Here is a 17,272-nt window from a genome sequence, read left to right as displayed (position 1 = left end):
TAACATTCCAAAACAGTTGGGAACTATGAGTGAGTCTCTAATGAGCACAATTTTTTGGAAACAATGGAATAGTTTTACATTTATTAAAGAGCTGGACCTAAAGTGACAGCGTGCAAAACTGTAACCGGATTTCTTTACTTTGTCCGCCCCGTTCATTCCTGTCTCAGCCTGCAAAACATGCAATAGGTTTTTGCCCGAGGACACTTCTTTAATCCACAAATGGACGTGCGCCTAGTTACGTGCAAGGCGGACGAATGGATCGCTCTGAAAAACGTGTGGAATGAGGGAAATAAAGATTGGTAGAAGTTGTGCTGGTGGCAGATAGTCAGAGGACTCTCGGAAACATTTTCAGCAAAAAAAGAATATCATCATCATCACCATTTATTTATATAGCGCCACTAATTTCGCAGCGCTGTACAGAGAACTCACTCAAATCAGTCCCTGCCCCATTGAAGCTTACAGTCTAAATTCCCTAACATACACACATAGACAGAGAGACAGACTAGGGTCAATTTGTTAGCAGCCAATTAACCTACCAGTATGTTTTTGGAGTGTGGGAGGAAACCGGAGCACCCGGAGGAAACCCACGCAAACACGGGGAGAACATACAAAGTCCACACAGATAAGGCCATGGTCGGGAATTGAACTCATGACCCCAGCGCTGTGAGGCAGAAGTGCTAACCACTACGCCACCGTGCTACCAAATATTTCTTATTTACAAGAGTCTGACACTTCTGTAATCAGGTATGAAATATTACAGGTCCGACTGCTAAGATTCTGCCTGTAAGCTGTTCTTACAGGATGTGGTATGAAGGTGCTGACAGGTTGCAGCTATTTCACTGGTGAAACTAGTTTAGACTTCCCCTTTAAAAAGATATGAAGCTAAAGGTGACACAGGAGTAGCTCATCTGCATGTCTCCACCCACATTCCCTGAATGCAGCAAAATGTGTTTTCACTCTCATGCTGTGAGATTGAAGGATCTGTCTCCAGAGTTTAGATATTGCAAAGACTAATTTCCTTTGTATTACGGTCTCTGCTCAATTATTTACCTTGTTATATAAACAATTTTACTGCAAGGGAGAATCTGTGTGAAGTCTTCATTGGGGGACAGGTCATTGCTGTGGCCTATAGACAGGGGCTGGCCGGGCTGAGGGGCATTTGCCCCACAGGCCAGTCCCATAGTGGACAGCCTAGGGCTACATCACTGCATTTTTTCCCCCTTTAAAAGATTCCCAATAAACTGCGTGGCATGGTCCGGGTGCTAGGTTAGATTGCAAGCTCTCAAGACTAGTTGCTTGTTTTAACACTGACACAGCCACTCTTGATGGAAAATAAGACTTTGCACTTTACCTGTCATCTGGAAAGAAAAGAGGCATTTTGCCATCTGAACCAACATTCAAACAATGACATCATTAGAAACAAGTGACATCACTCATGACCTAGTGATGTCGCAATTCCTTTTGAATTCATAGGCCGCGTTGACGTGAACATCCCACCGGCCCACAGCACGGCTGCGTCTGCTGTATGCAGGTGACAAGCACATTACACTCCAAGGGGCGAGAGCACACCAGAAATAGCCAAAAACATACATATAGGCTAAAACAAGGACATCTGAATATGCTGCCAAATTGGTCATTCTTTAAAAACAAGGAATGGTTCTTAGTTAATAATGTGATCAAAGTGTTGAGGTCCATTTATCCGTGATACCAGTGGCTCCTGGTCTTTAAATATACTGTATGTTCTGTCACTGCAGTATTGCACCTTAACGTAATAGAGTTTTATGTAGGTGACAGTTACACTTTAAATTCCATATTGATGCCTAGAAAACGTCAGTCATAGTTAATAACCCATAATGCTTTCCAGGGATACAGGTTTTAAAGCTATGTCCTTGGAAATGTTCCTTCCATTTCTACTGCTAACCAGAGAACCAGTCTTCTTGTGCACAAGGGTAAAAGAGGGGCGGGGGCAGGCAGAGAGTACCAGGGGCCCAGGCCGATGTGGGGCCCCTGGTCTACCTTTGTAGTGAGAGGGACCAATAAACTGGTATGATCACGCACCCTTTGTGGCTATGGAAGGGGCCCCCGGTAGTAGCTGTACTGGGGCCCCAAATTCCTCTTGACAGCCCTGGCTGTGCATGCTGGGTAATCTAAATATAACTATATACTATGTCATGTTTCCACCAACCTCCCTCATTTTCTCTGTGTGATCACAGTCTGCTTCTGCTTTTTCTACTTATTCTCAAACTGCGATAACATGGGTTAAATTAATTAGCTGGATCTAAAGTTATTTTCTAACATCAGTTGGCAAACTCTGCCCAAGCTCCTGGGCAAATCAGAACCAAACAACTCTCACAGTGTCAGACGTTCCCTGCAGAGCATCTTTAGGTCAGAGTGTGCCATCCTGTGTCCAAATAGCAGAACCTTGGCTGGCAGGGCATACTGGAACTTGTAGTTCCCCAACAGAAGGGCACCATACTGTGTCCTCCATTCAAATTGCAAAGCTTGCCCAGTGTATTGAAATAAAAAAGGGAGAAGCACCTACTTTCTAAATGACTTCGATACCAGTATTTCCCCCTACACCCTTTGAGCTCAATATTTTGTGTTCATTAATCTTAGCAAAAAAAAACAACTCAATTCACAAAAAAGAAAAGATGACTTAAACTAAACTAGTATTGCAAAACTTTTTTTTATTAGCATTGCATTTTATTTTATTTATTTTGTCTTGATTATCCATTAACCAGGCTGTGTATCCCCATTGCGGATAAACAGTCCCAGCACAAGTCCCTTTTTTGCAGAGCAGTCCAGCAGTGGATGGGTTAAAGCCTCCCCCTATAACACCCGCATGGGACTAGTAAACAGTCACCTCCCTTTCTGCATAGACAGGGACAGAGCTCCCTCCGCTATAGGCTTCTCTCTCCCGGGGGCTCCTCCCCTCCCTTTGCATCTCATTAGCATACATTAGTGGCAGGGCAGGTGCAGAGGGAGGCAGTGAGAACAAGACAGCAGCATAGGAAGCCACTTCTTCACCATGGCTCCTGGACACACACTACTACCACTACTACATGGCTGCTGGGTCCTGGGGATCGTGCTGCTCAGCACTGCGGGGACAGGTAAGGGGCTCCCTGGTACCCCCCAATGGGACCTCTCCATCTGTATTATCTTCTGCATTTACAAGGAGGGGGAGGGAGAGGGGGGGGGGGGGTGGATTGCAATGACATAGACAGGCACCTGCAAGGCACTGGCTGGCAGGGAAGGAGTTAAAGCCCTATGTAATGTTCTTGTTCTCTGCAATGAGCTCTACTTGTTGTCTGCAAGCTCTTGGCTTGACCAGGGTCAAGCAGATTGGGGTTCGCAGGTCAACCCCTGGCATGGAAGGAGTTAAGGAAGGAGGGTAGTTGCAGGTTTGGGGGCTAGTGATTTTTTTGGGAGAGAAGGTATTTTAAGGGATGCTTTTTGCATTTTGCTTTTTTTTTTCCTTGCTGCAGACGATTTTAAACAAAGAGATGTGTGTTTAAGGGGCAGCATCGTTTGCTGAATGCTGTGCCCCCCTCCTCCTCCTCCTTCTTCCTCCTCCTTTTTGTTTAATTTTTTTTGGGGTTGTATGTATGTGTGTGTGTGTGTGTACCCATCCCCTCCAGCATGTGTGATTGATGCAGCCGGGATGAAAAGAGTTAATCCCTGTGGTCCAAAATAACAAGGTCCCTGCTCTGCCCTTGTCATCTTCTTCACTTGTCCCCCCCCCCCCCCCCCCTTCTCCCAGTGCCAAGCCAGCAGGGAAGAGATTCCACCCAATTGTCCGCATTGTCCATTCAGTGGGGCTGGCAGTGGTACCCACAGTGCTGGGGGCTACACAGGATCCTATCTCCATTGATGCTGCGTGTTGCTATCAGTCTGAGACTGCGTGCGCAGCAGATGCGTTTTTTTTTTTTATATCAAATGTCACAATGTAGCACGGATTGATAGTCCTGGGACCCGACCCCCTTGGCACTGGAGGGCATGGGTGTAATGATCAGCTGCTGTGGAACTACAAGCCCCAGCCTGCCATGCTGAGACTTGTAGTCCTACAGCAGGCACAGGCTGCCCACCTCTGCTGCATGTTCTTGATGGTGTTAGAGATACCCCCTCCCCTGTGCCCATCTCTGCCACTCTGTGCCATCTGCTGGGCACCTGACACCTCCCGACTTGTAACTTGATGTCTGTATAGTTTTTGGCTTCATCTGAAAGTAAGAAAAAAAAAAGGTCATTTACTTCTCAGCGTGTTCTTTTCCCGTCATTAGAGGGAGATATAGCAATGGGCTTTCCAACAATACTGCCTTTCAGGATGAGAAGTCTCTTGCTGAATGCTACGACTAGAGGATGGCTTGTTAACTCTAAATAAATAATTTTCACATAATTAAGCCAGGATTGCTTGAAAAATGCTAAGGGGACAGGTGTGTGTACTTTTGGCTATATATATATTACTGTGATATATTTACATTATTTATATATGTATTGCAACAGTTTAATGATATATATTTATGAATTATATTGTATTACACCAAATTGTGTTCACTCATGTTAATCACAATGTGAATCTCCTATATATATATATCCCAGAGAGTGCCTTATTGCATCCTGCAACCATTGCTTTTTCTCTCCTCCATTGGACTACATATTGAGGAGCTCTAACACATGGGCTAAGTAGCTGCATTAATCATATGACTTCTGATAACCTGACCACATGACACATCAGTGATAGTTAATCACAGTGGTTATTAAACCAGCCAGTGCTTCCTGAGCACCCAACACTCTGCCAATCATCTGCCAGGACAATCTGAGCTGGCTCTATCCAATCCTCCTAGCAGGGGGGACACTGCTGTCAGGGGCGCTGTGGGCGCAGACTTGTCCTAGGCATTATTTGCAAACATGTATCATTTATCTCTTACACATGGGGATGTGTGTGTGGGGACTGTGCAAGTTTTGGGGACGTTAATCTATCAAGGCTGACCTATAAAGTACAAACTGAGTCTTTGTAACAATCATTCAGGACTATAAATATGAAACTGCTAACACAGGGAGAGTGAAAGTGTTTACTGATCTCTGCATTTGCAAAATACACGTTTGCAGATAATGCATTACTTGTGTCTGTGTGATATATATATCCTACTTCTGATAACAGAATATGGTCATCATTAATTAAATAAAATATTATTTAATATTTAAAAAATACATTATTTAATATTTTCTATGAATCTCTGAATTGCACTGTATTAATCTCTATTATGTTATTTTTTTGGTGGTATAGTGACATATGCTATACCTATGTATTTTATAGGACTTTTCCCCTCACTACCATTTTTGTTTGTTATATGTGTGTGTGTGTGTGTGTGTGTATATATATATATATTATATATTGTCGTCATGTGGCATTCAAAAGTATTTATCTGATGTCTACATTTGATTCTTTGGGGAGTTTTAGTGCTTTGCGACATTTTATAATATACTGTGTATTTTATGAGTTGTAATGCACCCCTGCTGTAAATTATAAGGTTATTAGAGCTCACTGTGGACTTCTGTGAATATCCACAATCATTTATTCCTTTTAATTCACAAGTTTCCCCAATGATGGAATCTGTACTCACTATTGATATTATTTGCTAGTGTTTTCTTATATATTAACTTTAGATGTTTACTATATTATATACACCACTCTTTCTGAACAGAAGGCAGGTTACATAAGATGTTTATGTTTACATTAACATTGTATCTTCCTCTTTGGCTGAGTAGATGGCTTTGATCTTATCGCGGGTTAGTACATGCTGTTTTCAGGGTTCGTCAACACCAGCTGCGAATCCCTTTACATGAATTGGGTGTGACCTATATTCCTAAAAGCCGCGTACTTCTGTAACTGTGAATAGTTTGACGTTGCCTATACCTTATGTCTTTTAGTCACATGACTAGAGCAGGCCCCCAGGGTGTGAGGCAAAAGGTTCCTACCTGCGTAATATGAATATGTCTGCACATTGCTGATTAAAAATGAATTGTCTCAAAAGAGTGCGTGTGTACCTCTCCCTCGTACACACGAAGTTAAAAATAACTGCAACGTTGCAGTCGCTGTGTCTTTTCCCTCTACTGTTCTTGTTAGTTTGCTGTCATCAATTGTGAGAACTTGGTGACAGGTTAAACACCAGTTGGTTTAAATGCTGCAGAGTTGCCCAGAACACGTCAATTTGTAAACAAATCTAGCGTGCCGCTAGATAAATCCCGCCTGCTTTCGATGTAAAATATATTTGTAAAAAGAAAATTCTTGTGATCCAGGGGATGTGTTAGTTGGCCATAGTGTTTTCTGTTTCATACAGTAAGACAATTAAATAAGGTAGGATGCAAATGTCAACAGTACTCTCAATGATATCATACAAGTTCTTCTGTTATATTTAATGGGAAAAGGTTGGACAGTTAAATCGCACGCTCCTTAATCATGTGTTTGATATTAAAACTATGAGCGTCGTTCGTTTTGTTTTGCCGCTGAAAGTTCACAGATTCCTAGACTGCAAGTGACTCATAAGTAAAAGTGCGATTTGTACCATTAATTCAGATATATGTTAAAGTAACGGGGGAGTTTTCTACCTTTTAAATGACGTTAATGGTTTGTGCATGCTGTCCTGCATTGGGTTATATCCAGGACAAGTCATTTAGTGTGTTTCCTGCACAGATCTGGGGACAGAGGTGTCAAACCTTTGGAAAAGGAGGTGTGCATTTCTAGAATTTGAGAGCTAGCTTCTGATTGGTTTATATGGGCAGCACCTGCGCTTTAACTTTTTAGAAGGTTTGATCCATCTGCCCTCTGGTCTGCTTCCTGCGTTGGTTATAATTGCATATAGAGGTCAGTTCATAAGATCAATTGCGAACCGCAAAATAAGAGGTTGCGGAAAACATTTCTGTTGGCGCGACTGGTTGAAAGAGTAATACTAACACGACAATATCCGTTATAGTAACACTTCAGGACCATCTGTTCTTTTAAAGGATAATTCCACCCAACGCTGAAAATCAGGTCTGGTTCAATATCCTAAGTAAAACCCGCTTCTAAAGGATTACCTACATGAGGAATGGAAGATCAAAGATCCTTCGATATTTTGTGCACGCAATCCGCTGCTCAGCAATGTGGTTGACATCCTGCCAACCCAGTCTTTTTATTGACGGGCAGCGTGTCTGTACCACCGAAGGCATGACAAGATAAGGCAGTAAGCTGCCGGACTGTGAACCCCAGGTAAGTAATCTTTCCTGGGTACCGGGTTCTACTTATGATATTCCACCCAATCTTCAGCGTTAAGGTCGAATTATATATTAATTCAATCTTCAGTTTCGCTTGTTTTATGCCTTAGAATCAGGGGGTCCCATATAAAGCGCACTTGGAAGGAGCAAATTTTGGTCCCATTGAAAGTTTAATCCTACGGCTCTGAAGATATGTAAACAAAACAGTTTTTTTGCAGAGAGAAAAAAGTGTTTTCTGTCTCAATGATCACCAATGATTTGGTTTTTGTACGTGATTTGTGTACAGAATAAATATATTCCCTTGCCCATAGGTAACGTATACATTTTCTTTACATTTCCAGGGAACATTAAGGAAAATAACAACATGTATTTCCTTCCCTCACAAACCGCCGTACTCTATGGTATGACTGGCCAGTTTCTTGCACGCCACTTGTTGTTAAATTCCCAACATGCATTGCCTGCTGGTTAGCCATATCACATGTCGTTCATTCTGTTACACAAATGCCCTCTTACCTCATAAACGATCTATTAAAATTAATCCTTGGCATATATTCTAGCCTGTCCCGAGGACCTTATGTTTTAGGGTTTAACCATCCATAGCAGAAAATATTATTTATTGCTAATTATTATTATTATTATTATTATTTTTAATATACCTGTTGCCTAAAACATCATAGCAGACATTTTATGGGCTAAACACATACTCACGGCTCATTGCTATCCTTAGTTCCTAGAGAATTGATAGGCTAGACATCAGTTCACAAAATGGCTGCCTCCATCGTATAGATGTTGGGTACACTTTAAATGCACAAAAAAAAAAAAAAAGTGTCAAAAATAAATAATAAGCGTATTGAGGGCAGCAATTTCTGTTCCATAAATCCATGAACAAGCTAAAATGTGTATGCGCCGGCTCTAACACTTCCATTATACCAACAACCTGCATTTAAATAGCGCCTTACAATTACAAATTGTTCAGCTTGCCGACATCAAAGGCTTTTGTTTAATGTAATATTCAGAGCGATGGTTTCCAGGTCCCTCTGGCAAATAAGGGGAGATTTGTACATTACTACTACTCTGCTCTGAAGGCAACGATACCGGCAATTATATTCATATAATTACAATGACACATATACAGAGTGGTAACTGGGAACGGGGGGGGGGGGGCGAGGGGCGATGTTCCAGGTCAGACTTCAAGTTGCGCTGCTGGGAATAAAATCAACTGTTTGTCTTCCAAAAGTTCTATGGAGATTACCTGAGGCGCAGAGTCTAAATAAACGTCTGGGCTTCTTGTAGGACACCCCCATTGCAATGAGGCCCTGGGCTTTGGGACAGGATATCATTCTGACCTCGCTAGTCAGCCAATGACACAGAAGGACCAGAAATCAAAGGATAAGACGCAGTCAGACTCGGGAACAGCTGGAATAGAATAATGGTAATTACTTTTTGCTTAGGCCCAGGCTTTTGAACCTGGAACCTGCTTTGGATAAAAGACCTGAAGCTGGGTGCGTGCTTTAGCAAAAAAAAATAAAAATGGGATTGAGTAGAGCAGGTTTGGTGGTCGACCCTAAGCAGCGTTCTGTGATGATGTTATGTGATAATGAGCTGAGGTGCTCCAGGCGTAGTATAATGAACTGGGGATAGGTGAGCGCTCCCTTTGCATCCTAATGAGCTTGTGGTTATAGTCTTCCTGTGTGTTCTATTGTGCTGGGGATCAAGACCGCGACCTTGCAGTCTGTTCTGATGGTCAATTGAGCAACAATGGTTAATAGAACACTGATATCCAAGATCAATGTCTCTCTTTATCTCTTCTGTTATACACACTATATACACACACAGTGGGGGAAGTGGGGGTGTGTACGGTGGTTTGCTGTACCGCAGAGTCTCCTACTGTCTTCATTGCAAAACTATCAAATCCCATTCACTTGCATTCCCATTACATTTTTCATACCGCCACTTCTAAAGTTTCATACTGCCGCTTCTAAATGTCCACTTCAACCGCTGTGTATGTATATATTCATGTATAGATAAAGGGCCTGATTCTTTAAAGAAAGTTAGTCCCGTTGCGTGCCGTATATTGCTTGAAATTGCCAGTGAGCGCAATTCATCTGTGAACGCAAACGACACTTCCGACTGGCTGCGAATTGAAGGACGGAACGGGGTTGGGAAAGTAAGGGAGCACTTAGGGGTGGTTTCCAGGTACCCAGAAACCCCCCTTTCTCTAATCATGGAACCTCCCAGTTAGTAGATATGTTAAATGAACTATAACAACATTGTCTGCAGCCTACGAAACATTTCCATGAGCATCGGCATATGTTTTCATGAACGTTGGCCTCAACAAAATGGCCGTCGTCAGTTTTGTCTCTAGTGTATTATTTTTATAGTTTTCGATCTAGTGCTCCAGTGTCTGAAATAGAAACTAGAGAAAGTCAATGTCCTGTTATCATATGCAGTCTGAGGTGCAGCACTGGGTAAGTAGCTATAACACAAAGTTTAATCGTTTTTATTTTAATTGGGTGCGAGGGGAGATTAATATTAGTTTTGTAGAGTAATATTAATATGGTTAGATGATCAGATTTATTTAAACCAGTGTTCACATTAATGTACAGCTTTATGCCTCATTCCTTTTTTAGGTAATATTTTATTACATTTATGTACATTTTACTGTTCTAATTCTAGTGTTCATGTCTGACTACAGCTTTACTGCCTAAAGTCTGTTTTGTATGCGATTCTGAATTGTTTTGTTATGCTGAATGTATGGATACTGCACAGTACCACTTCTATTTATGTGTTGTTGGTGAAGTACATATATACACTGCACAGTACCACTTCTATCTATGTGTTGTTGGTGCTGTACATATATACACTGCACAGTACCACTTCTATTTATGTGTTGTTGGTGCTGTACATGTATACACTGCACAGTACCACTTCTATGTATGTCTTGTTGGTGCTGTACATGTATACACTGCACAGTACCACCTCTGTATATGTCTTGTTGGTGCTGTACATATATACACTGCACAGTACCACATCTGTATATGTCTTGTTGGTGCTGTACATATATACACTGCACAGTACCACTTCTGTATATGTGTTGTTGGTGCTGTACATATATACACTGCACAGTACCACTTCTGTATATGTCTTGTTGGTGCTGTACATGTATACACTGCACAGTACCACTTCTGTATATGTCTTGTTGGTGCTGTACATATATACACTGCACAGTACCACTTCTGTATATGTCTTGTTGGTGCTGTACATGTATACACTGCACAGTACCACTTCTGTATATGTCTTGTTGGTGCTGTACATGTATACACTGCACAGTACCACTTCTGTATATGTCTTGTTGGTGCTGTACATGTATACACTGCACAGTACCACTTCTGTATATGTCTTGTTGGTGCTGTACATGTATACACTGCACAGTACCACTTCTGTATATGTCTTGTTGGTGCTGTACATATATACACTGCACAGTACCACTTCTCTTTATGTCATTTTCATGTTGTACATTTAGGAAAATCGCCCCTACCCACGCAGCACCAAAAGTCTCGGAATCTCGGCAGTAGACATTTTTTCTTTCTTGTAAATGTAAAATATTAAAATAAGTTAGAATTACCGGGGGTTTCACAAACCTTTCTGGACCAGGGTAAAATATTTCAGAAAAGTGAATAAAAGCGGCGAGTGGAGGAAACGCCTCTCAGTAGCGGCTTCTGCACCAGTTATTCGATTACGTCTTACGCTCTGTGACTCCACCACACTTCTTATTTACAGTCAAATAATTTAACTGCAAAAAAGGGTCTGTTGCCGATTATATCGCAGCAAGTTTATTTTTGTTTGTTCCAAAATCAAACATTTGGAACCCCCCTAGAAATCCTGCACGTAGGCAGCGTACGGTAAGGGCATGCCGCGGCCGAGCGCATGCACATTCGTCCGCTCTGGGCACCTCTCAGGTACGTGATTTTTAGCCGTTTCACTTGTACCTGCTACAGGACAGCTGTAAGTGCCAGTTGATAGTGATGACAGTCATGCATGCTATAACATGTGTTTGCAATCTGTAGCTGAAGTAGATGTTAATAGTATTAGAAAAAAAAGAACATTTTATTTATTTATTTTTAAATGTAGTTTTGTTATTGATTATAGAATTAACAGGTGTTAATGTAAATAATATTTTCTTTCTGTGCGTTCTGATGGGACTTTATATGGTACATATGCATTGTGGTATCCTGCAGTGATCTGTCTGCATAGACAAGTACCGTACTTATACCTGTAATCAAATGTAAAAGTTCCTTGAGACCCTCTTGCACTTGAATACGGGGGTACCTGTGTGCAATTTGTGTCTGATTTCAAAGACCGCAAATTGTGTTCACTTTGCGTTGCTTGGTGAATCGGGCCCAGAGAGAGCATATAATGCACAAGTGACGTTAATGTATATAGTTCTGTAAATAATATCTGTTTACAGGGCGTTCTGACGTCACTGCTAATTATCAGTGAGCTCTGATGTCATTACTTATGTTCATTGGGAAAACCTACATTTTTATGGATATTAAAAGTCACCCTGGATTTCTCTAACCTGTGTCCTACTGCCTTGTGCTGTTGTATAGTCTCAGAAGTCGTCAGTTGACTTCTTGTGGGGAGAACATTATCTCATATATACATTACCCGTACATACTAAAAGAATTCAGCAACGTGCAAGCCTTAAATTCATCCTTGCCTACATTTGGGAAGTCGTATCCGGGAGAGGGGTGTGTCTAGAGGGCGGAACACGGGCAATCGTGTCATTTTGGCCTCGCCCCTCCATAAATATGCCATTTTGTCGCGGGGGGGCAAAATGTCATTTTAGCCCCGCAATTGCGGGATGCGGGAGATTTGCCAGCTCTCCCGGGAGTCCGTAAAACCGACCCAAATTTCGGGAGTCTTCCTGGACATTCCGGGAGAATAGGCAAGTATGCTTAAATTCTTTCTTCGCCATGTACCTTGTTTACTGAATCTCTGCATCCAGAAAACAGTAGGCGAAACAAGTTTCATTTCACATACATATTTTGTTTCTGTTTGTTTGAAAAATTAAATAAATATATATATATATATATATATATATATATATATATATATATATATATATATACGCACAATACAGTGCAAACAAGTATACGTATTCCAATTAAGTCATTGGCTACAGTCAATACAATATATATATATCCCTGGATATATATATCCCTCACGTCATGCTCATCCCACCAAATGACTACTATAACAGAGGAGTGAATATAATTGGGGTGATTGAACAAGGGAATCATTCCTATTTCCGTGTACAGAAGGAACTCAGCAATTATTTTCCTCCCTATGAGGTTAAACGTGACGCTGCATTGATGGGGCTTTTGTTTGTCTTTATTTAGTTTAACACTATTATGATTTAGTACAAGGTTTTCAGCCTCGCTAATTATGTAAAAATAAAACAAATGATTGAGATAAAAAGACAAACATCGAATAAATGTCCCCTAAATCCTCCAATTGAAATGGTCTTAGCCAAATCCACCTATACCAATGACCCAAGAAGATACGGTCATCCAACCGGAACACCGAATATTTCTGTTTTAGGGTTGTTCATCATAATTTTATCTCTAGGGGGCGCTGTTCTGATAAACTTTATTTCTGATACTTAACCTTACCTTAATCTTATTAAATATGCTAATGATTTACCAGTCATTTACAGCGGCTATTTAACCTTCTTGGTAAATGAGTTTATTGTCCCTTTAAAAGACTGTTAAGGATTCCATGAAGTCACTTTACTGCCAGATTCATAACAAACTCCGACTGTCTAAAATTAATTCCCAGTTCTATTGGTTTTAATACGGACAGTGCCAACCCTGATCAATGATGTATATTCAGACCCAGCCAACTATGTACTCGAAATAAACAGACATGGTGGGTACAAATCTATTAATCTAAGAAATGTGTTAATACACAGAGCGGTGGAAGGAGAGAATAGGTTAAAAGTTAATTTTTTTTGTATCAAGCTTATGCTGCTGTGGATCCTATGTCTGCCATCCATCTATGCAGTCTGACACTCTGTTTTGCTCATTCCCACCTTGTCATCTGTCGCCCACGAAGAAATGCCAGCAGACTGGCACAAGTGGAAGGTGAAGGATTCAGACTCGGATGAGGGGGATCATTAAAAGTTGAGATCTAAGTACACAGCAGTAGAATCGGGCAGCACCTTGTGTAGCAGGGGCAAACGCAGGATTTGTAGAGGGGGGGTTTCCACACCACGCCACCAGTGGGCGTGACCAGCATGCATGGGGGCGTGGCTATAATTTTAGACAGTGTTTGGCTGCTCTCCAACTCTTCCTATCCCCATAATATACATGGGCAATGCTGCATGCACTACTGTTAGGTGCACGCAGCTCTCCCTTTTCAAGCAGAGCCGTGTGAAGCGGGGGCAGGGTCCAGCCACCTCAATTATACAGTGCCCCAGGCTTGGAGGGGGGTTTCCAGGCATTCGGACCCCCCCCCCCTGCCTCGGTTTGCCTATGTGTAGAGATTATATACATGTTCTCCATACGAGTTTCACTGCACCTTGCAGGTCTAACCGGTGGGTGATGGAGAGTATAACATTTCATCCCGTTTCTCAAGGCACCTTACAGCAGGTACTTCTATTGATTGTTCTGTTATTCTTATAGCTGCTGTCTCTCATGTTCTGAAAATCTCTGTGTGTGTATGTAGCTACGTTGTGTCTTTACCTTGTTACTTTCCAACCCAGCTGACCTATAGAACTGTGTACAGCATTAACATTTCATCTTAAGAAACGTAGATGTGTCTGTAATGCGCGTTTATCTTTGATATAGTTTCACGGATATTATTGCAAGTTTAGAAATCAAACCTCCAGGTTTGGAAGCCGGTGGAGAACTATACATCAGATCTGAAGAGGGAGATGATTTAGGAAAGAGAGAGGCTGATCTGTACAGTGTTTGTACTCAGGATACGGCGCTGTGTCTGTACTTTGTATATATCCAGGGATGGTGTGACGGGGGAATGAAACGGAGGTGGAGGAACTGCATTCTGCTACGCGGTACATAGATCGCAGGGGAGGAGGAAAGTAGATGGCGATCAAGTTGGAGAAAGGCATGTGGGGTATAGGTAGGGGAGGAGTCAGTCATGTGACACAGATTGGTGAGGGGATGGGCATTTGGAGTACAGGTTGGTGATGAGAGGGGAATGTGCGGTACAGGTTGGTGATGAGAGGGGAATGTGCGGTACAGGTTGGTGATGAGAGGGGAATGTGGGGTATAGGTTGGTGATGAGAGGGGAATGTGGGGTATAGGTTGGTGATGAGAGGGGAATGTGGGGTATAGGTTGGTGATGAGAGGGGAATGTGGGGTATAGGTTGGTGATGAGAGGGGAATGTGGGGTATAGGTTGGTGATGAGAGGGGAATGTGGGGTATAGGTTGGTGATGAGAGGGGAATGTGGGGTATAGGTTGGTGATGAGAGAGGAATGTGGGGTATAGGTTGGTGATGAGAGGGGAATGTGGGGTACTGGTTGGTGATGAGAGGGGAATGTGGGGTACTGGTTGGTGATGAGAGGGGAATGTGGGGTACTGGTTGGTGATGAGAGGAATGTGGGGGACTGGTTGGTGATGGGAGGGGCATGTGGGTACAAGTAGGGGAGGAGTCGTCCATGTGTGACTCAGACTGGTGAGGGGAGGGGCATGTGGGGTAAAGGTTGGTGAGAGGAGGGGCACGTGGGTACATGTAGGGAGGAGTCGGCCATGTGTGACACAGACTGGTGAGGGGAGGGGCATGTGGGGTACAGGTTGGTGAGGGGAGGGGCACGTGGGTACAGGTTGGTGAGGGGAGGGGCACGTGGGTACAGGTTGGTGAGGGGAGGGGCACGTGGGTACAGGTAGGGAAGGAGTCGGCCATGTGTGACACAGACTGGTGAGCTGAAGGGCATGTGGGGTGCTGGTTAGAGAGGCGTGGGGCATGTGGAACATAGATCCGTGAGTAGGGGGACATGTTGGACACCAGTTGGGGTGTTAAGGGACATATGGGGCTATAGATGTCAGTTGAAAAAAATGCTTAATTAACCCTCAGATGGCGATGACAGAACAAGTATTGGGGCCGTACAAGTTCTATCTTGATGCTTGTTAAATAATCCTCCCCAGGTGTTATCACCTAAATGTAGAAGGGGGAAGCCTCAACGCCAGTGAAAATACCCGGTTTCTTTGGCAATAGGGCTTTTCGTCCTTTGATAAATAGAGCTCTGCATCTGAGCTGTGTATGTTCCCTGGACGTACATCTGTCTACTACTAAGTCACCTAGTACAGATACCGAGGACATTTTAAAGTCTCGGGGCCGCTCTCCATCTCTTTCTTCCTCTCTCCCTTCTTCATTTACTCATCTCACTCCTCTCATATTCTTACTGCCCATCTGTCAATCTCTATCTCCCTCTCTAGTCCCCCCCCCCCCCCCATTTCTCTATCTCCCTTTCTCTGTGACGCTCGACTCGGCTCAAATTAGCGAATCAAAGCTGTTCAGGAAGGTTAAGCCATGAAGAGGACACAGACGCGCTGCTTCCTATTCAGTGTTTGTGTTCCAGGGCGCATTTCCATGAGAATATTCTTCTATATTTCCCACCTCTGGAGCCTTAGGACATCTTATCGTGGCCGGCAGATGCCTCCTGTGAAATTACATTTCTACAAATCAATAGCTGAACTAGTTCCAGAGCCCAGGTCGCCACCACCTCCGCAGCTATACATCAGCGGGTACCTCGTGCCCTGGCGCAGTTCATCTTTCTTACTGCTTCCCTCTTACCCATAATCACACTGTGCTGTGCACTGGATGTACAGCTGCATTGTCCCTTATTTACTCTGCATATTCTGTACAGCCTTGTATCTCCGGTGCACTGCATATTGTATCTCTTTATCTGCTGTGTACTGCATATCTTCAATATCTATGCACTGCATAGTTCTACATCACCTGTGCTCTGCATAGCTCTACGTCACCTGTGCTCTGCATAGCTCTACGTCACCTGTGCTCTGCATAGCTCTACGTCACCTGTGCTCTGCATAGCTCTACGTCACCTGTGCTCTGCATAGTTCTACGTCACCTGTGCTCTGCATAGTTCTACGTCACCTGTTCTCTGCATAGCTCGACGTCACCTGTTCTCTGCATAGCTCAACGTCACCTGTTCTCTGCATAGCTCGACGTCACCTGTTCTCTGCATAGCTCAACGTCACTTGTTCTCTGCATAGCTCTACATCTTCTGTGCATGCCATATTGTAGTTCTTGATCTCCTGTGCACTCATAGTTGTCTACTCTGCCAGGATGTCCGAGAGACTGTCGAATTTCTAGGAGTTCTCCCCGGAGAGTACCCTCCCGCTTCCTGCCCACTGCCCCTGTGAAGTATGTAGGGGCGGGGCTTACTGACGTGATTCACAGTAAACTGCGTCATCCTGGGTTTAATGACGCACGTCGCGTGGGGAGGGCAGTCACTAGCGCATTGCCTATGGGGTAGTTGTTGTTTTTTTCAACAAATAAATACAATTTTTCTTCATTTCACTACAGATGAGCAAAGTTTGGAGCAAATGGAATTTTGCGCCCTGCACGGGACCCATCTCATAGCCTTGCTTATCATCCCTATCACTGTCTGCATATTCTACGTCCCTGTGCCGCTGCAGTGCGTACTTTCCGTTCCAGTGAATGGCAGTTTACTTTGTGCTTTCTACAGCACTCAACACTGAACACAACCTAAGCCCTTAGTCCCTGTGTCCTTTGTGCTTTATTGCTTTCCTCTGTTTTATATTACAATGCTTTGTGAAGTGTATTATTATTATTATTATTATTATTAGCATTTGTTTATATGCTGCCTCAGAATTCCGCAGGGCTGTATATTGGGGAAATAAAGCACAACATAAAAATACAGGGACAACGAGCAAAATACGGAACACTCAGGAAGCATAAATGCATTAATACCAATAAATAAAGTGCAATATATAAGACAAGAGGGTATAGTG

General features: G+C 43.0%; 1 protein-coding gene across 1 annotated transcript in view; it reads left to right on the top strand.

Moving 5' to 3' along the window:
• Positions 1-2,949: 2,949 nt before the first annotated feature.
• CADM4 (cell adhesion molecule 4) overlaps positions 2,950-17,272 on the top strand; it is a 235,357-nt gene continuing 221,034 nt past the window's right edge. Inside the window, exon 1 of the mRNA XM_075190796.1 lies at positions 2,950-3,110. Within this exon, the coding sequence (XP_075046897.1) occupies positions 3,029-3,110 (82 nt within the window). The 5' untranslated portion in view covers positions 2,950-3,028. The remainder of the gene's footprint in view (positions 3,111-17,272) is intronic.

The sequence above is a fragment of the Mixophyes fleayi genome, chromosome 11 (assembly GCF_038048845.1).
Source record: "Mixophyes fleayi isolate aMixFle1 chromosome 11, aMixFle1.hap1, whole genome shotgun sequence".
NCBI lineage: Eukaryota > Metazoa > Chordata > Amphibia > Anura > Limnodynastidae > Mixophyes > Mixophyes fleayi.
Note: the sequence above shows the minus strand (reverse complement) of the source record. Positions and strands in the feature narration are given on the sequence as shown.